This window comes from Danio rerio, chromosome 16, assembly GCF_052040795.2.
Source record: "Danio rerio strain M-AB ecotype USA chromosome 16, GRCz13ab, whole genome shotgun sequence".
Taxonomy (NCBI): Eukaryota; Metazoa; Chordata; class Actinopteri; order Cypriniformes; family Danionidae; genus Danio; species Danio rerio.
In genome coordinates, this window is record NC_141036.1 from 51,568,224 (window position 1) to 51,590,269 (window position 22,046).

The window sequence follows — 22,046 nt, forward strand, 5'->3', positions numbered from 1 at the left end:
CTCATAGTAGTTCAAATGTTGGATATTTTGGGATATTTTAGGTTCTTTGTTTAGTTGTCGAGCTAGATTCTAGGTCTTGAAGCAAAACCACTTATTCAAAGCTTTCAGCAGCAATCCAGCTTCCTTTTTACCGCATGTGGGTCAAGTAATCATTGTGTGTGTGTGTGTGTCTGTCTCTGCAGTGTTTCCTGCGTGGCGGGGGGCTGGAGAGGGCCATGGTTGGGGCTGGGCTCAGTGTGTGAGGTGGGAGGCTGGAGAAGGAGGCCCGTCCCGGGGTCTGGAGTGTCCGCTTTGGTGCGTCCTGTGTCGAGGAGGAAGAGACAGACTTAAGCAGGCCTGCCAGATTGGGAGGGGAGCCCTTCGCCTGCCCACAGACATGCTGAGCCTCAGACTACCACAGCTATTCGACATCCACCAGGTGCCAAAGGTGAGAACGGGACGGCCTTTTAAATAGTAATAATGTCACACATTTCAGAGGGGATGCAATTCTGCTACATCAGTCATAACATCCTGAAGAAAAGTTGTTATGAATCATGACATTAGTCTAATAAAAACAGCCGTGACTTTGTTAATAGTAATAAGATAAAAATATACTAGAAGATACTAATAAATAGGCGGACACAGTGGCTCAGTGGGTAGCTCTATCGCCTTACAGGAAGAAGGTCATTGTTTCGAGTCCCAGCTGGGACAGTTGGCATTACCGTGTGGAGTTTGCATGTTCTCCCCATGTTGGTGTGGGTTTCCTCCGGGTGCTCTGCTTTCCCCCTGAGTCCAAAGACATGCACTATAGGTGAATTGGTTAAACTAAATTAGCCATAGCCATCCAGAGTGTATGTGAGAGTGAATGGGTCTTTCCCAGTAATAAGTTGCGGCTGGAATGGCATCCACTGTGTAAAACATATGCTGGATAAGTTGGCGGTTCATTTCGCTGTGGCAACCCCTGATAAATAAGGGACTAAGCCGAAGGAAAATGAACGAATGAATGAAAATTAATTGAACGTTATTAAATTGAAATTGTTTGTTTAAATTCAGCCCATATTCATTGTTAGCTCACTGCTTTTAATATCTAACTGAGGAATAACTGAAGTAGAAGAACGTTCTTTAGGTGCAAACCATCTGATTTAAGCAGGTTTAGTAAGTTTGATTCGGCTCAGTGATTCTTTTGAATCTGATTCATTGACTGGTTTGAATCAGTGTCTATTTCTGTGGATCACATTTACACTGCACTATTCATAGGTGACTCAATTCCAATTTTTTTCTCTCATGTGGCACAGCTCAGATATGGCCCATGTACGTGTAAGCAGGAACAAATCACATGGATTCCAATTTACTCAAATCAGATTCAGGCCTTGTTCATATGTGGAAATTGATCCGATGTGAATCGGATCGGTGTTCTCGTGTCTGCAGTGTAAGCAGAAAGATTGGATTTTCACCTGTCAATGGGAGTCGCACATCATTAAAAAACATAGCGAATGATGTCAAGTCTGACACTTTCATTTTAGAACAGACTTCAGCAGGGTCCCAAACCTTAAATCTCATGCACGAGGAATGAAACAGCTTTTATATTGTCATATCGCACAGGTATTTAAGCATGTTAACGAGAGAGAGAGAGCACAGTGTCTGTCACAAAAATAATATAAACTAATATAAAACTAGTGCTTACCTACATCACGTGCATAATGGACATTACATTAAGATGCCTAAAGGTTTAAAAAGCCTATATATCAAAAGAAGATGGCCAAATAAGAACCTTTCTGTAATAAATTATAGTAAAACAGCTTGTCAAAAGCGGCGAACAGATTACATACAGGAATAGAGAAAATAGCACTCTTTAATTATTAGCTGTTAGTCAGCGGCTGCTCCTTTTTTCCTGCTCACTGCGCCTTTGCCATGTGCTGTGTAAATGCAGACCATCGGATACGAGTCACTTTTAAAAGACGATGTAAGCAGGTCAGCAAAAAAAAATCGAATACAGTCACAAAATCGAAATTGACGATCAAGATCTGCAGTGTAAATGCAGCCATAATGTTGAAGACAACCTTATTAGCTAAAGTTTTATTCTTAGTCAAATATTTCCCAAATTATGTTAAAGAGATTCAGGATTTTTTCACAGTATTTCCTATAATATTTTTTCTTCTGGAAGAAGGCTTATCTGTTTTATTTCGGCTAGAATAAACACAGTTCTTAATTTTTATATTTATTTAAGTAATGTATTAATAGATGTGGAAGTGAACGTTAAGTAGGATTAATAAATGCTTTGAATGTGTGTGTATTATTTAATTAATAATTATTTGTAATAAAAGGTGTTCATAGATAACACAAGCAGAATACATTCATAAAACCTGTACTTTTTAAGTTTAGCTGTTATACATTATTGTATTGTTATTATTTATCATGATTTTGCTTTTATGTTATAAAAAAGTCTTGTTTTTATTTTAAAATTGCAAATACAATAAATGCATAAAGGAGTTGAACAAATATCTAAAGCAGTATTACAGTACTGCAGTAAAACCCTTGCTTATTACAAGGAAATGTATGCAACCCTTGCTTATTTGTCCCCTTTAAGGGAAATCCCTGGGAAATCCAGCATTATGGTTAAAAGTTACAAGTCGAATAAGTGGAACCAGCCAGTGCAAGACACCGTTTTCAGTTCCGCTTTAATCTGGAGTTCAGCACTGTTTCAGCAGGATTGCATCAGATGAATAACTTGCGTTCAGGGTGTCAAAGTTTTTATTTTTTATTTTTCATGTTAAGTTTTTATTTTTAAGACGCATTTAAAAGAAAAAGGTATGGGCAACACTAATAAAGGTTATGTTTATTGTTTCAGCTTAGTATAACAGCTGTTTTATATGTTTTTGATCTCATGTCATAATTCTTAAAGGTCCAGTTAAATTAAAATAAAGTGTTTTAGATGTTAGTATCAGTATGCTAGTCTTCAAGGATGTATAGAAGCTAGTTTTCTACAAAACAAAGACAAAATTAATGTTTAGAAGATGTAAAACTGATATAAACATGTAAAGCTTGAAGTCTGTCATTTCTGCCTCAATTGATCTGGGGTTTTTTTATGTTACCTCATAGTTTTTCATCAAATCTTGACCATGACATGATCTTGATCTGACATGCCCCGCCCCCTTTAAGACACTTCACATTTGCTTTATGTTTTATGCACTTGAGCTCAGCCACTCTTACTGGCAGAGCTGTAATGAAGCAAAACGTTATTGGCTGCTTTTTAAAAAGGGGAGGAGCTACATGACTCGCCCTCTCTTCATTTTTCAGTTGAGATTACGTCAAACGTTGAAAATAAAAAGCACATTTCAAAGCATTTCACTGCTCTCTTAAAGTCATGAAGCTGCAGGCAAAACATTTTTTTCATGATTGAAAATTTAGAGAGTTTCTTTTTTTAAATGTTCCATTCTGATAAAAAATGCATGTTTAATATGATAATATTTTAAATATGATAATTTTTTAAATTAGTTTTATTATTTTTAACATTAAAAAAATTATAAATCATCTGCAGCACGTACAATACTAAATAATAAACAGTTTTATTAATATCTGTATTCTTAAGGTTTTTACAGAGGGATTTCATTCATCCATTCATTTTCTTTTCCGCTTAGTCTCTTTATTAATTCGGGGTTGCCACAGCAGAATGAATCGCCAACTTATCCAGTGCATGTTTCACGCAGCAGTTGCCCTTCCAGCTGCAACCCAGTACTGGGAAACACCCACATACTCTTGCGCACACTCATATACTCTATAGGCAATTTAGCTTACCCAATTCACTTGTACGGCATGTCTTTGGACTGTAGGGGAAACCGGAGCACCCGGAGGAAACCAACGCAAACATGAGAGAACATGCAAACTCCACACAGAAATGCCAACTGACCCAGCCGGGGACCGAACCAGCGATCTTCTTGCTGTGAGGCAATTGTGCTACCCACTGCGCCACCGTGCTGCAAAAGAGGCATTTGTTATTAGATCATTTTCCTAATCATACAGAACATTTTATTCAGAAAACAATTGTGAAAATTATGGAGTAAGAAAAAGAGACCTCTAAAAACCTAATAAGAACTTTAAAACAGGGGTCACCAATCTCGGTCCTGGAGGGCCAGTGTCTCTGCAGGGTTTAGCTTCAACTTTCCTCAACACACCTGCCTGGATGTTTCAAGTATACCTAGTAAGACCTTGATTAGGTTGTTGAGGTGTGTTTGATTGGGGTTGGACACCGGACCTCCAGGTACAAGTTTGGTGACTCCTGCAGTAAAGTATCAAAAAAAATGTTTAACCTGTATTTTGTCCTATTTTTGTGCTAGAAATGTTTGCAAATCACCACATACTGTACTTAAAAAAAGAAAGAATGTCTCCTTTGCATTTTTAAGCAGCATTTTTAAAAAGTTTTTGCACTTCTTACTTTAATCAATCAATTGGTGAAGTATAGTGATGATAAATATTAATTTTACATTAATTATATATAAATATTTCTTTATGAATAATATACAGTTGAAGTCAGAATTATTAGCCCCCCTGATAAAAATATTCAGGTGCCCTGTGTATTTGTTTCCCCAATTTCTGTTTAACAGAAACGCATTTCTAAACATAAAAGTTTTAATAATTAATTTCCAATGACTGATTTATTTTATCTTTTTTATTTTAATATTCAATTTAAAGGCTTAACTAGGTTAATTAGGCAGGAAAGAGTAACTAGGCAAATCATTGCATAACAGTGGTTTTTCCTGTAGAAAATTGAACAAAAATATTGCTTAAAAGGCACAAATGGTGAAAAATCTACCTTTTAAGCAGTTTGGACAGACATGTGTGTAGGTATAGTGTATATACCATCATATTGGGGGTGAAATAAACACACCCAGTATTTTTCAAATTTAACAACATAAAAACAGTGGACCAATTGGAGCAGTTTTGAGACCTACCACAACTTGACGTAGGAATGCGGTACCCCCGCCCACCGAATTGATTGACACTTGCGTATCAACATATCAACAAGACTGGAGATGTGCAAAGCAACCGGGAAAAAAAGGTCTTTTCAGTTTGCTAGGATCATCAATCATCATCAAATGTGTTTATAACATTTTAAAACAGTGCATGTTTGAAATGAATTACAGCGAATTACGCTTCAATCCCGGTTTGTTGACATTAAATGAGGTTTATTTTGTACATTAACATAACAGATATTCATACAGCAGTGGATATTAACCTGTATCCTGTCACATTTGCGTGTAAAAAGAGTGCAAAGCTAAACAAGCACGCTGTCTGTCTGTCTGTCTGTCTGTGTGTGTGTCTGTGCGTCTGTGTGAGTGTGTTTGTGTGTGTGTGTGTGTGTGTGTGTGTGTGCATGAACTTTGTAAGGTAATAATAAATAATCTGATAGGTGTTTTGAGCTGAAGCTTTACAGACACATTCTGGAGACACAAAAGACTTATATTAAGTCCAGAAAAAGGGGTAACCTGAGTCCCCTTTAAGTGGGCTAATAATATTGACCTTTAATGTTTTTTTTATTATTATTAAAAACGATTTATTTAAAATGATTTTTTAAAATTAAAACTGCTTTTATTCTAGCCAAACTAAAACAATAAGACATTCTCCTGAAGAAAAAAATATTTTAGGAAATACTGTGAAAAATTTCTTGCTCTGTTAAACATCATTTGGGAAATATTTGAAAAGAAAAAAAATCACAAGAGGGCTAACCATTTTAACTTCAACTGTATAAATCGATTTTTTTAGTCACCTATTCATCTGCAGTGTCTCGTCTTAAATGTTGGTTTAATGTTTGCATGTGTTTCAGTTACTCGTGTTCATGTTTGCAGCTGTTTCAGTGTTTGCATGTGTTTCAGTCACCCGTGTGCGTGGTTGCAGGTGTTTCGAGAGGATGGCATCATGTCTGGGTATCGTCATCCCAGGAGCTCAGCGCTGGACTGCATCCTCAGCAGTTTTCAAATGACCAACGAGACGGTCAATATCTGGACACACTTCCTGCCGACCTGGTAAAGAGCCCAGTTCCACATGTGATCTCCTGTTAGTGCCAGAACTAGCAGTCTTTCAGCTTTGTTTGGGCTGCTTTGTTATGCAAGTATGATTTAGCTTATAAGCAGACTCTTATAGGCTCTTAAATCTTAGACTCTTAAATCTTATCAGATTTTACAGACACTAAACGCATTACTTGGAGAGTAATATTCGTGTTAACTAATGCATTTTATATTGTTTTACATTTTATAGTGAACCTATTATGATGAAAACATAAGAATTCAATTTATAAAACAATGGAGTTATAACACAATGTCACCTTAGAATTATAAGGTTCTGTCTGCGTTCTAAAGGATTTTGAGATATTGAGCTTCAAAGTTTTTGCATTCCATATAGCAAACATTATGCGTGTAACAGTTCTCTTTCATACATTAACATGACAGGGACCCTAAGGGCTCTCTAAATGTAAATAATCAAAGTTCTCTTACATTTGCAAATTGAAGTAAATAAATCATGGTAAATGCAGATAGAACCTTTTAATTCTGAAAAGTATTTTCCACTTGGAATTATAAGGTTCTGTCTGGCAGTTCATTCATTGAAGCATTACTTTTCAAGAAATACAATCAAAAAATATATAATTTGGTGTTGAAACAATATGTTGATGCTTAAGAAATGGATTTTTTTTGCTTTCTGTAACATTTATTTTGTGTTTTAGGATGAATATATTTTCTTGTTCATATTTAGCATTCAAGGCTGTGCTTAAGATTGTTTTCCAGCGCAGATGTTAATTTTATCGATAATTAATATGTTAATATTTATTAATTTGCATCCTAATATGAATTATTGAATTAAATTTATTGAATTATATGCCCCATGATTTAAATTAAGTATTTGCCCTTCAAGGCTTAAAGTTAAATTTAAAGACTTCGTAACAGACGATGACCAAATGAGTTTAATAAACACTGTAAAGTGTTTCACTGACTATATGTAAACAAATAAATATATTTCACATTTAATATATACATTTTTTAATATTCATTTATTTTTCAACAATGTAAAATTGAACATTTCATCTCAATGTCGGCGACACAGTGGTGCAGTGGGTAGCAAAATCGCCACACAGCAAGAAGGTTTCTGGTTCGAACCTCGGCTGGGTCAGTTGGTATTTTTATTTATATATGGTAATTTAATTCATTTAAAACATTTAATTGATACATGTAATTAAACTATGCTTTTTTGAAGATTAACAGGAAACGAAAGGTTATGTTAAAATTAGAAATGATGATGTGTTTTAAAGGCATTTCCCCAACATTTTGCCTCTCTTCTCAGAGGGGATGGAGGGCCAAATCAAAGATTATCATGAGCCCATGGGCACTAGTTTGGGCATCTCTGCATTAAACTGTACTTATTAGTTAACCAAGCACAGGGTGCTATGCTTAAGGTTGGTATGTTGCTTGTCAATAAATGCAGTTCTCATATGATATTTGTAAAATACATTTATAAAACATGATTAATAAAAGGCTTCAATTACACCCTGTAATCTGTGATCGGTATCGGTCGATATGGATTCAAGTTTTCGGTGATCGGCCCCAAAAATCCTGATCGGAGCACCTCTAGTTTCCTCCACAGTTCAAAGACATGTGCTTTAGGTGAATTTGTTGTAGAGAATGAGTGTGTACGAGTGTTTGACAGTACTTTGTTGCGGCTGGAAGGGCATCCACTGCGTAAAACATATACTGGAATAGTGGGCGGTTCATTCCACTGTGGCGATCCATGATAATTAGACTAAGCTGAAGGAAAATGAATGAATAAACAATACATACATGTCAATATTCTGCTCAATCAAATTATTTACAAATGAATGTTTTGTGGCTTTACTAATCAAGTCCAATCTGTATAATCACACACAGTTGGACTTAAATGAAGGTGTAGAACCATTCATTTAAGTCCAACTGAAAAGAAATGGACCCCACATAACCTAAATATTAGATCTTCACAGCAAAGGGTCTGAATACTTAAGACCATGTGATGTTTTAGGAAATCTGCAAAAATATCAACAATTCTGTGTTTTTCTGTAAGTTTGGGGTGCTTCGTGTACATTAATAAAGAAAAAATGAACTTAATTGATTTTGGCAAATGACTGCAATGTAACAGAGTGAACATTTTAAGGGGGTCTGAATACTCTCCGTACCCACTGTAACTAAAATACATGACAGCAAAAAAGAATTATAAAAACTATCTGACCTGCTCTCCTTCTCCTGTATTGTAGGTATTTTCTGTGGCGGTTCAGCGTCCTGTGCTCATCTCTGGACTTTGTGACGGATAGCTACACCTGGCCGCTGCTGGTCTACATGCTGCTGATCTGCCTTTATCCCTTCACCTCCAGCTGCGCTCACACCTTCAGCACCATGTCAGCCGAAGCTCGTCACATCTGCTACTTCTTCGACTACGGAGCGCTCAGTCTCTACAGTCTTGGTACGAGCTGCTTTTTGGGTCATCCTAGTGTGAGGGACGGAGGAATTCCTGATGCCTTTTTAACTACATCTGTTAAAGCTCTTCATGAGTTCTCAGCTAATACAGACACCATTAATCGTGTGCAAAATGACGTTTGTTAAAACTACTTATTTAAAATGAGCTAAAACAACACAATTCTTGATTATTGTTTGGGACAACTTAATTGTTTTATGTTCAATTTACAGGGTGGGCCATTTATATGTATACATCCTAATCAAATGGGAATGCTTGGTGATATTAACGTCCTGTTTGTGGCACATTAGTATATGTGAGGGGGCAAACTTTTCAAGATGGGTGGTGATCATGGTGGCCATTTTGAAGTCGGCCATCTTGGATCAAACTTTTGTTTTTTCAATAGGAAGAGGGTCATTTGACATATCAAACTTATTGAGAATTTCACAAGAAAATCAATGGTGTGCTTGGTTTTAACATAACTTTATTCTTTCATGAGTTATTTACAAGTTTCTGACCACTTATAAAATGTGTTCAATGTGCTGCCCATTGTGTTGGATTGTCAATGCAACCCTCTTCTCCCACTCAACACACACTGATAGCAACACCGCTGGAGAAATGCCAGCACAGGCTTCCAGTATCTGTAGTTTCAGGTGCTGCACTAATATATGTCTACAGCATCTTCCGATTCACAAAGACGTCAAAGTATCTTGATATTTCTGTACATCCCTGCTGAAAAATCCAGCTTAAACCAGCCTAGGCTGGTTGGCTGGTTTTAGCTGGTCAACCAGGCTGGTTTTAGAGGGGTTTTGGCCACTTCCAGGCTGGTTTCCAGCCATTTCCAGCCTGGTCTTAGCTGGTTAGGCTGGGAGATGACCAGCTAAATCCAGCTTGACCAGCCTGGTTTAAGCTGGACATAGCTGGTTTTGGCTGGGCATCAAAAATGTTACTTGTTTAGCACAAAAGTTCACAACATAAAAAAACGTAAAAAACTAAACCTTGCCTATGAAATGTTCTGCCTTTGTGCTTTGTTTTCTTTGTTTGCTTGTTACTACAGCGCTAAAGCGTAGACAGCGCTAAAGTCCAGCATCTTCACATAGTAACACTGTCTTGACTAGTGCGGTTGAATGACATTTGCCTTGGGAGCACTGTACAAATATGGCGGCGCTATTGACTCATGCTCAAAGTCCGTATGCAATATCTAGTGTATATATCTATGTATTTAATTAATGTTAATTAAGATTCTTTCTATATTGTGTGTATGTAAGCATACGTGAAATGCTTATGCACACTAAAAAAAATCTATAATAGAAAATCATGACAACAAACATTTTTATGTTGCTTTGACCTAATTTAAAAAGTAAATCAGGCTTCAACTAAGCTTATTTTTAGTTATTTTTTAGTTATACAAAGTTTAACATAATATTATTAGTCCGTTTGGCTGATTTAAGCCAGTCAAAAAGTGAATGCAATGCAGAGATACTATCCATTAATCAAGTTTTGAATTGAGGGTGTAACGACGGGGGGAGTGACAGAGACAATAGGAGGTAAGATCCACAATGCAGGTTTATTCAGCGTCAGGCAAGCAATGATCAAACAGGTGCAAACGGGTATATTCAGGCAGTCCAGAATCGTAGTCGTGTAAACAAGCAATAGGTCGTAAGGCAGGCGGCTAAACAAGGAAGAACAAGGCTAGGGTCTAAACACGGAGATAAACAAAGACAGGGAGAAGCGCGTTGTAATGTCACTAGTTGTAAACAAAACTCGGCAAACTAGATGGGTGAAAGAGTGGCTTATGTAGGGTGTGTAATCAGTCTCTGACAAGGCTCAGATGGTGAGAATGCAATCAGTCTTGATGAGTGAGCATGTGTGAGTGTTACCGGAGAGCATGTGTGAATATGTAGTCCAGGGGAAGGCGGAAGTGTAGTCTATAGTGTTCGTGTGAGAACCAGCGGTCTCTGGAGAGCGATCGCTGGTTATGTGACAGAGTGCAAGCTAATAATCTGCTGTTTTTCCATTAATATTAATCCAAGAACAAAAAAAAGAGAATCATTCAATACGATCGGCTGAATTCTGATAAAAAATAAAAAGAGACAGTAATATAAACAACAACTAAAAGTTGTCATGCAGGGAATTCTGGGAAACACAAATTTGCAGAAATTCCTGGTATATAGTAAGTAAATGTGTTATTAACCAGCTAACTTTTACTGTAGCATTTTTGCTGTGTTTTTTTTTTTTTTTTAAACCGTTAGAATCCCAGACATTTTTTTACACTATATATGATCACTTCTTATTTCTGTCAGGGTTTCAGGAAGGATGAGGGAGCGAGGACTCAAGTGCAAACAGGATGATTTATTGATAATAAAAATAAAACAAAATTAGAACAAAACCCCCCCCGAGGGGGAAAAACATAACTATGACACTAACAAACAAACTTGGCTGGCATGACAAGAGCAGGAACACACGGGGAGTTTAGACGACAAACTGGCACAGAACAGAAAACATGAGGGGATTATAAAGCAAAAAGTAAATTGACACAGGTGAACATGACAAACTAATAATGAGTTAACAAGGAGGGTGGGACTAGACAATAGACGGGAGAGCGCATGACACAGAGAGACAACACAAGCCATGCGCTCAGGGCCAGAACATGCAGCCAATGAGAGAACTCATTAACCGCATGTTCATGACAAGACATAACACAACACTGAAGCACACGGCAAAAGCACGTGACCACAATGTAAACACCGAGCCACGTGCTTTGACAAGAGACGCAAGACACGATCACACGATAGATGAACACCTTACCGTGCGCTCACACATAAGCAACGCGCATGCTTCATCTCAGCGCCAACCAAAACTGAAACCAACTAGACGGAGGCGCCGAGAATAAAGCAGCGCGATACTGACAGAACAAACACAAACACTAGTACAAGAGCGCGTGCGTCTAAGGGACGCAGCGCGTGCGCGGCCACATCAAGCGGCAGTGCGCACACTCCGCGTACACCCACGACGGCGCGCGCGCACACAGAGACAGAAACAGGACCAGACATGGGTAGTGTCAGAGCTCTGCCACCAAAACAAGAATTTACAAGACCAGAGTGGCAGAATCCTGACAATTTCATACATTTGAATGATCAGAAATGATTTTGGTGTCGTTTTTTAGTTACAACTACATTACATACCTATAGCTCAACATTGGCAGCAACGCCGATGGCATTGGTTTGATTTCAAGTGAAAGCGTGAATGGATGAAATCTATATTTCAAATGCTTTAGATAACAAGCGTTGTGCAAAAGAATCCAATGCAAAGGCATGCGTCGCTGTCCTTGACAGGATACAGAAAACCTGACTGTAGGCCAGTGAAAAAATAAAAGAGGCACAGTCTTGATATATAACGCTGATGTTATATCAGAGGCTTTCATAGTGCTAGAAATGAATGTGTCTTGTAAGGTTGATGCAAGGTTATTTGTAAGGTTGATGCGAGGTTATAGGCGTTTGGAGGAAATGAGGCATCAAACACACCGACTGTGAGTTCAAAGGCAAACGCTGGAGCTAAAGCTTTAATGTCTGCATTGATGAAGAGTGAAGGCTGAAGAAGTGCACGTATTGTTCCAGCCACTTAAGAAACCAAGTATAAGCGGCATTTTAATATGGGCTGGAACACTTCACCTTACGTTTGAGTGATTTATTAATGTGCCTTTTAAACATTAAAGACTCTTTTTTTGTTGTTGATAAAAGAGCGATTATCCTTTCAAGATAAAATAAATTGATTTATACGGTTGAAGTTAAAATGATTATTTTTATTGTTTTTAAAAGTTTTTCCTAAGTGATGTTAACAGAGAAAGGAAATTTTCGCAGTATTTCATATATATATATATATATATATATATATATATATATATATATATATATATATATATATATATATATAAGCCCCCCTGTTTTTTTTTTCTCCAATTTTTGTTTAACGGAGAGAAGATTTTCTTAACACATTTCTAAACATAGTAGTTTTAATAACTCATGTCTAATAACTGATTTATTTTCATTTTTGCCATGATGACAGGACATAATATATGCTAGATATTTTTCAAGACACGTTTATACAGCCTAAAGTGACATTTAAAGGCTTACTTAGGGTAATTAGGTGGTGTTTAAAAATTAAAAAATGTACTAACTGCTTTTATTTTAGCCGAAATAAAACAAATAAGACTTTCTCCAGAAAAAAAAATATTATCAGACATACTGTGAATAAAAAAATATATATCAAATGGGGGCTAATAATTCTGATGTCAACTGTATATATATATATATATATATATATATATATATATATATATATATATATATATATATATATATATATATATATATATATATATATATATATAATGATGGTCATCTGTTCAATATCCTGCGTGTAAAGCTGTACGTTTTGTGCTCTAGTAGTCTAATACAAATATTATTCTTTCATTTGTGGAATTCACCGCTGCATGGTTACGGTTCAAGAAGTGGCTCAGAAAGGCCTCTTATTGGCAGAATAGCTGGATCTGTGCAGCAGCCGAGGGAATGTGAATGTTTGTGGACATAGTACAATAGCCAAACATTACAAAGGAAAAAAAAATCTATGAAATGTGCATGCTTTATACAATGCTTGCCTCCAAAAAATTGTGCGGTACATACTGTACAGTCCGCATTTTCACAATAGTAAAACTTACAACTTTAGAATAGTTTTGTAGGAGCTGTGTTTTCTTGGAAATAATAAATCACTTGGATATTATTTTCTGCGAAGGTCTCGGTGAAGTTTTGTCGTAGTCTGTTCTTCTAGGGTTTGTTGGAAATCTACACAGGATACTCAAGAAAAATAAAAGTAGTTTGGTAACATGAATTTATTATTATTATTATTATTATTATTAAAATTTGCATGCACTAAATTAAAACTAAAACTAGGACCACACCATCAGTTTTTTAGATTAATTTTAAAGACACATATTTACTGACTGAGATTTATGTGTAGAGTTTGCATGTTCTCCCTGTGTTTGCATGGGTTTCCTCCGGGCGCTCTGGTTTCCCCCACAGTCCAAAGACATGTGGTATAGGTGAATTGGGTAAGCTAAAATTGGCCATATTGTATGTGTGTGAATGGGAGTATGGATGTTTCTTGGTGATGGGTTGCGGCTGGAAGGAACTAATCTAACAAAAAATAACCTGAAGGTCAGTCCAAAAATTACTACACCCAAATTGATATATTGGGGAAAATGTTAATAAAATTGTAATAAACAGAAAAAAAATCAACAGAAACAAAATTTAGTTGAAATGTTGTAGCTTGAATTTGTTTCATTTGCAATAACTTAAGTGAAATAAAATGGCATCAAATTACGACAGTCAAAAAGTTTAAATTTAAGACTTGAAGACTTGGCCTGAGAGTTAACCTACCCCGGACCAGACTAGTTTTCCAGCCTAAGTTGCTAGAGTAACTGAGTTTGAACTACCATAAATTTGATTTATGAAACAGAATCCGCCATTAATAAACCTAACGTACCATATAAAGTCTTATTTGTTTTATTTTGGCTAGAATAAAAGCAGTTTTAAATTTTTTAAACACCATTTTAAGGTCAAAGTTATAAGCCCCTTTAAGCTATTTTTTCCCGAAAGTCTACAGAACAAACCATCATTATACAATAACTTGTCTAATTACCCTAACCTGCCTAGTATCTAGTAAAATATCATTTACTGTCTTCATGGCAAAAATAAAATAAATCAGTTATTAGAAATGAGTTATTAAAACTATTTTAATGACTATGTTTAGAAATGTGTTGAAAAAATATTTTTTATGTTAAACAGAATATGGGGAAAAATTAAACAGGGGGCTAATAATTCTGACTACAACTGTATATACAAGCGATGCACTGATGAATCAAGTCGTTATTTTATTTTATTTTATTTTAAAGTTGGCGGCTCATTACGCTGTGGCGACCCCGGATTAATAAAAGGGACTAAGCTGACAAGAAAATGAATTAATTTATTTTATTTTATTTTATTTTATTTTATTTTATTTTATTTTATTTTATTTTATTTTATTTTATTTTATTTTATTTTATTATGAGTGCTGGACCAAAAATTACTCCCGATCAATCCAAAATAAAAAATTGTTTGTGTGTACTGTGTTTATTTATTTTCTATATATAAAAACACAAATGCATGTATATGTTTGAAAAAATGTTTATTTATATTCAGAATAAAATATATTTAGAATATAAATATTAAAATAAAATATTTAGTGTACAGTATATGATACAAATTATATATTAATTTAAATATTTATATAACAAAATTGTTTTGTATGGTTTTGTTTCTATGTATATGTGTGTGTATCTTCTATACAAAATAAATATATAAAGTACACACACTTATAATATGTCAAAACAAGCACGATTAATCTATGCGCAGCACTATTTTTATTTTATGCTACTTTACGTTATGGTATTTATTTAGTTGTATTTTATTCTTTTTTTAATTATTTATTTTTTATTTTATTATGTTTATATATATGTATATATATTTTTTATTTTACTTTAGTTGTAGTTGTTGTGGGCGTTGCGATAGCACAGTGGGTAGCGATGTTTTCTTACAGCAAGCAGGCTGTGGGTTTGAGCCTCGGCTGGGTCAGTTGGCATTTCAGTGTGGAGTTTGCAGGTTCTCCCAGTGTTTGCGTGGGTTTCCTCCACCGGTTTCCCCCACAGTCCAAAGACATGCTATGGCAAATTTGGTAAGCTAAATTGCCCGTAGTGTGTGAAGGGCATCTGCTGCGTAAAAAATATGCTGGATAAGTTGGAGGTTCATTCAGCTGTGGCGACACCTGATAAACTGAATGAATGTTGTTGTTGTTGTTGATCATACATGCATATGTTGTAAATATGCTCTTGTGTTTTCCAGGCTGTGCCATCTCATACGGGTCCTACGCTATGCCCGACAGCTGGGTCAACAGTTGGCTTCACCAGCATTTCGTGACCATCGGCATCTGCAACTCTCTCTTCTGCACCAGCATGTCCTGCTACACCAGGTGAGGGCTCTTTCAGAGGCTAATTATGGCTAATTAACTGAGTCTGTGATTACAGGAGCTAATGTACATGTCATTTCAGAATAAGTGGGAGTTAATTACGTAACGCAAGTCCTTCTCACACAGACTTTGTTTGTCTGGAGCTTGAGTGTGCTTGCACAAAAGCTTTAGTCATTTTTTTTTTTTTGAGAGAGAAATTATTTACTAAAGGGCTTAACTGCTTGTTGAATTTACTGAATTGTTTAGTTCTGCATCGGTAAGCAGCTCTATTGCTCAAATATATAATGTTTAACTGGAACGTAACTCGCCTTATTCTGAAACCTTATAATCATTGTTGAAAATAAGTGTGTGGTTTGCTTTTACGAACAAATGGATTTATGATTTGTGTGTGGAGGAGAATGAAATTGTCAGTTAATATATACACAGAGATCATCATAGAGATGTGTGGTTGGTGTCTTTAGACTTGTCTGCCTAGCAACTGTCAACAATATCCTAGCAGCCACATAAAAACACATTGGTATTGTGCTGGATATTTTCTTCAGTGAATGATAAAATATGTGAAAATATTATCATTGTTTAATGTTACATTATATATTTAGTTATATTATGTAAAATAATAATAATATTTAATTATACTTACACTACCTGCCAAAAGTTTGGGGTTAGTAGGATTTTTAAATGTATTAAATAAGCTTCGCCTACTCACCAAGACTGCATTTATTTAATCAAAAATAAATTGTAAAATTTGATTGCACTATAAAATAACTGTTCAAAAGTAGTTTATTTTAATAATTTATTCCAGTGATTTTAAAGATGAAAAAGCTTCATTACTCCAGTCTTCAGAGTCACATGATCCTTCAGAAATCACTCTAATATTAATTATTACTCATTCATTCATTCATTTTCTTTTCGGTTTAGTCCCTTTATTAATCTGGGGTCGCCACAGCGGAATGAACCGCCAACTTATCCAGCATATGTTTTACACAGTGGATGCCCTTTCAGCCACAACCCATCACTGGGAAACATCCATACATTATTACATACACACACACACACATACTCTACGGGCAATTTAGCTTACCCAATTGACCTACAAATAAATACAAATAACAATCAAATTGCATGCCACAAAAGTCAATTTGACTGCAAGATTTTATTGCAGTCGGGCTTTGAGTAGGTATGACTGTAGAAAAACTTTAGAGAGGTGTGTGATGAGATTTAACTGTTCTATCCCTATTTTTGTATTACAATCTTAAACGCCAAAATTGAAACCGAATGTTAATTGGAATTGGTTAATAGTATTATGGTGAACTCGTAGCAAACTTGACTTGTGCATGTGTAGGCTGCTGAGGGTTGACGGAGCATTATTGTATTTTGAAGTCGATTAAATTATTGGTAGGCACGTTTCAGTAATTGGTGGATATTGGTGGGGACACGTCCCCTCCATCCATGCCAATTCTACGTCCTTGTGTGGGGGAAACCAGAGCACACAGGGGAAACCCACGCCAACTCCACACTGAAATGCCAACTGACCCAGCCGGGGCTCAAACCAGCAACCTTCTTGCTGTGAGGCGATCGTGCTACCTTTTGCGCCACTGGGCTGCCTATTATTATTATTATTATTATTATTATTATTATTATTATTAGTAGTAGTAGTAGTAGTAGTAGTAGTAGTAGTAGTAGTAGTAGTAGTAGTAGTAGTAGTAATAAAAGCAATTATGACTGGAGTAATCATTTCATTTGAAACTACATACAATATGAAAGCAGTTATTTAATATTTTTAAAAATATTTAACAAATTACCTTTTTTTACATAACAAATGCCACCTTGATGAAAAGAATAATTTTCTTTAAAAAAAAAACATGAAAGAAAAACTGACATCAAACTTTTGACCAATAGTCTATAAAACAAATATTTTTATTAAATGTGTCACAAAACAAACAAAAAAAAAATGTTAAACATGCATCTATTGTAGCTTTTTCATTATTATGTTATGTTTTTAAAAAATATTTTATAAAATTTTTTATTATATATATTATTATATATCATCAAAGCGTGACTGGTTTCTTAAACATGACAATGAGTTCACTGTACTCAAATGGCCTCCACAGTCACCAGACCTCAATCCAATAGAGCACATTTGGGATGTGGTGGAACGGGAGATTCGCATCATGGATGTGCAGCCGACAAATCTGCAGCAACTGCGTAATGCTGTCATGTCAATATGGAGTAAAATCTCTGAGGAATATTTCCACTACCTTGTTGAATCTATGCCACAAAGGATTATGGCAGTTCTGAAGGCAAAAGGGGTCCAACCTGGTACTAATAAGGTGTACCTAATAAAGTGGCCTGTGAGTGTATATACCTTACTATAACCTAGGTTGACCGAAGTGCTTTTCACCAGTAAAAACAAATTATGTAAAACAACTAAAAAGCAAAAAGTGCAAAACCAATACAAGATTAAGAAATATCAATAAAATACAGCAAAACATTAAAACAGAGAAAAGTGTCACTACTGGGCAAAAAACAAACATCTTAAACACATGGGTCTTATTGTTAACATTTATAAACATTTCTAAATTCTAAAATGTAAGAACCCCATATGAACAAAGCATATACTGTAGTCTACAATATTTAAGGTGTTTTCTTTTCCTACAGGTTCATAGAGCTGCAATTTCCACACAAAAGTAAAATCCTGCGAACGTCTGCATTTGTAGTCCCCTTCCTCTTCGACAGCTTCCCACTTTTTTACAGAGTGAGTAAAACCACACACGGTTACACATGTAAAGCAGATAAATACTATGAATGCTTATGCAGAGATATGATATGACTGATAGGAAAGCACCATTCATGCACAGTCTCTTTCTCTCCGCTTGTGTGTGTGTTCCTAGCTGCTGTCGTGCTGTTGGGGGAGCTGTAGTCCCAGTGAAGCTCTGGCCAGTCATTCCTACCATCTGCTCTTTGCCTTTCTCACATGTTTTCTGTTCGCATCGCACCTCCCTGAGAGACTCGCTCCAGGCCGCTTCGACTACATCGGTACTTCATTCTTAATGATTTCACCCTTGTTTTTGGCCCTGTTTACACCTGCTGTTAGGAGGCATTTTGGCTGATCGGATTGCAAGTAAATGAGGAGACACATTGCCGTTTTAACCTGGTGTTTGAGGAGAGATGCTGTAAGCTGTGAGCTAAAACTCTTTGGTTTATCATACATTTAATAGTGTTTTACTATATTAAAGTTAATACAGTTAATTTAGTGTTTTACAGGCTAACCTAATGACCAAAATACACTTTTCAATATTATATGGCACTTTATGAATTTGAGTCTGTAGATTTTCAATACACAACATTGTTTATATATATATATATATATATATATATATATATATATATTTTTTTTTTTTTTTTTTTAAGGGCTTTTCACCTTCATTGATAGGACAGTGGAGATTGACAGACAGGCTAGTGAGGGGAGCAGAGATAGGGGAAGGATTAGCAAAGGACCTCGAGCCGGGAATCGAACTAGGGTCGCCGTGAGCATCTGGATGCTATGCCTCGACACACTAACCACTAGGCTATTGGCGACGACAATACACAATATTGTTAATGGCTGTTTTATTTTTACTGAATTAATTTACTGAATTTTGGATGAATTATTTGAAACAGTGGTTTTCAAAGTTTTTTCACCAAGCACCACCTCAGAAAAAAAATTCTATCCTAGTACCACCATAATAATCAGTATTGAAGTACAGTAGCATAATAGGCCCAATTAAGCAGCTACAACTCTGCGCAGTTCAACAACGTGGCAGATTAATTTTTCTTATTAAGAATATGTATATTGTCAGCCACTTTAAACATTATAAATAGCTTGAACTTTAACACTGCACTGTGCTTACAGATAAAAAGAAATAAATAAAAGGTCAATGTTGAAATTAAAATGTTCTTTTAAAAGTTAATAAAAATGGCACTGTTCTTAAAAGGTTAAGAGAAAACTGCTGTACATAAATGTAAAACATTATCATATAGTAGCCTGTTCGTCAAAACCTGGAAATGTTCCTTGGACGTCATAAATATAGACAATATGTTGTCTTATTCATGTATAAACCCCTTTTTGCTAAATTTTTTATTATACAAATAAGACATACACTGCATCTAGAAATTATTCACAGCACTTCACTTTTTCCACTTTTTTATGTCACAGCCTTATTCCAAAATGGATTAAATTCATTTATTTCCTCAAAATTATACACACAATACCCCATAATGACAATGTGAAAAAAAGAGTTTTTGAAATTGTTGCAAATTTATTAAAAATAAAAAAAACTGAAAAATCACATGTCTAAATTGAGCTCATGTACATTCTGTATCCACTGGTCATTCTTGAGATGTTTCAGCAGCTTAATTGGAGTTCCAATATGGTAAATTTAGTTGATTGGACATGACTTGAAAAGGTATACACCTGTCTATATAAGGTTCCAGGGTTGACAGTGCATGTCAAAGCACAAACCAAGCATGAAGACAAAGGAACTGTCTGTAGACCTCTGAGACAGGATTGCCTCAAGGCACAAGGCTGGGGAAGGTTACAGAAAAAATTTCTGCTGCTCTGAAAGTTCCAATGAGCACAGTGGCCTCCATCATCCATAAGGGGAAGATGTTTAGAACCACCAGGACTCTTCCTAGCTGGCCGGCCATCTAAGCTGAGTGATCAGTGGAGTAGGGCTTTAGTCAGTGAGGTGATCAATAACCCATGGTCACTCTGTCTGAGCTCCAGCATTCTTCTGTGGAAAGAGGAGAACCTTACAGAAGGACAACCATCTGTGCAGCAATCCACCAATCAGGCCTGTATGGTAGAGTGGCCAGACAGAAGCCTCTCCCCACCTGGAATTTGCCAAAAGGCATCTGAAGAACTCTCAGACCATAAGCAACTACATTCTCTGGTGTGATGAGACTAAAATTGAACTCTTTGGAGTGAATGCCAGGCGTTACGTTTGGAGAAAACCAGGCACCGCTCATCACCAGGTTAATACCATCCCTATAGTGAAGCATGGTGGTGGCAGCATCATGCTGTGGGGATGTTTTTCAGCAGCAGGAACTGGAAGACTGGTCAAGATATAAGGAAAGATGAATGCAGCAATGTACAGAGACATCCTGAATGAAAACCTGCTTCAGAGTGCTCTTGACCTCAGACTGGGGCGACGGTTCATCTTCCAGCAGGACAATGACCCAAAGCACACTGCCAAAATATTATTGGAGCAGCTTTACAACAACTCAGCGAATGTCCTTGAGTGGCCCAACCAGAGCCCAGATCTATCCTATTGAACATCTCTGGAGAGATCTGAAAATGGCTGAAACAATAAAAAAGACTACTTTTTTCACATTATCATTATGGAGTATTGTGTGTAGAATATTGAGGAAATAAATCATTGAATTCATTTTGGATTAAGTCTGTAACATAAAAAATGTGGAAAAAGTGAGGCGCTATGAATACTTTCCGGATCCACTGTATATACATGCAACATATATCTTTGAAATATTAACATTAATTTGTATTTCAAATATATGAATTGGATTTACATACTTGAAAAATAAAAATTAGATCTGATTAGTGCGTGTTAGAGTAGACTTTGGCCCAGTTTCACAAACAGGGCTTAGATTAAGCCAGGACTAGGCCTTAGTTAAATTAGGCTATTTAAGCCACATTTATAAAAATGGCCTCAGAAAAATATACTACTGGTGTGCACCTGGTGATAAAATATGACACTGACATATTTTAAGACATCTCACCGCAAGTTATTTTGAGTTCATTCAGCTCAAACATGCAATTTAATCTTGACTAGCCTTAAACCTTGTTTGTGAAACCGGGGGTTTGTGTGTCAAGTGATTAAATCCTACCTGTCAACATTGGGATATTAAAATACGGGATACATCCCCTAAAACCATTACAAATATGGAGAGGAAATTAGCTTCAAATGATCTAATACAAAACAAACATTAGAAAATTAAAAATAAAATAAACGGTTTAGCCTACTAAATTCCATTTACTGTTCACATCGATGTTATCAAGAGTTAAAAGTGTGTTCACTTTTTTACTTTAATTATTCAACGATTCCTCCACAGTTTAAGAACCACTTATTTAAAACAAGTGACAAAACAGTTCTTGAGGGTTTTCTTTGAGACAACCTAGTTGTTTTATGTTCAATTCTCTTAAATTTGTAAAAACAAATGAGTTGACTTAATTCCTTAATGTTGTCCCAACACAAATCGATTTTGTGGAATGCAGCATTTTACAATCTATATTACAATGTATATATACATTTTTACATTGTTAATTCTCAATAGAGTCCAAAAACACTTTCCAATTATTTTATAAAATAACCCGTTTGTGCTATTCTACCTTTAAACAGAAAGTAATGGTGTTTACATCTTCCAAATATCCATTACAATTGCTTTTTAGAGTGGGAGGGTTAAGGTTAAGGTTAGGGCTAGGTTTAGGCCAATCAGGGAAATTAGACTTTTTAGCTTTTTGTGTTTTTCAATGCATGTTTCAA

General features: G+C 35.8%; 1 protein-coding gene across 18 annotated transcripts in view; it reads left to right on the forward strand.

The window, feature by feature from the left end:
- The window catches only part of paqr6 (progestin and adipoQ receptor family member VI), a 41,521-nt gene that overhangs the window by 16,871 nt on the left and 2,604 nt on the right, over positions 1–22,046 (forward strand). For 10 of the 18 annotated variants that reach the window (XR_015512157.1, XR_015512156.1, XR_015512158.1 and 7 more), the window contains 6 exons: positions 183–427; positions 5,872–5,999; positions 8,249–8,454; positions 15,381–15,507; positions 18,163–18,259; positions 18,396–18,540. Coding sequence is in view for 4 of the 18 variants with exons in the window: in XM_087288167.1 (XP_087144293.1) it covers positions 183–427; positions 5,872–5,999; positions 8,249–8,454; positions 15,381–15,507; positions 18,163–18,259; positions 18,396–18,540 (948 nt within the window). In the remaining 14 variants the exon portion in view is untranslated. Of the gene's footprint in view, positions 1–182; positions 428–5,849; positions 6,000–8,248; positions 8,659–9,268; positions 10,806–15,380; positions 15,508–18,162; positions 18,260–18,395; positions 18,541–22,046 lie in introns of those variants that run through there. The other 8 variants (XR_015512166.1, XR_015512165.1, XR_015512164.1 and 5 more) reach the window with 3 other exon arrangements.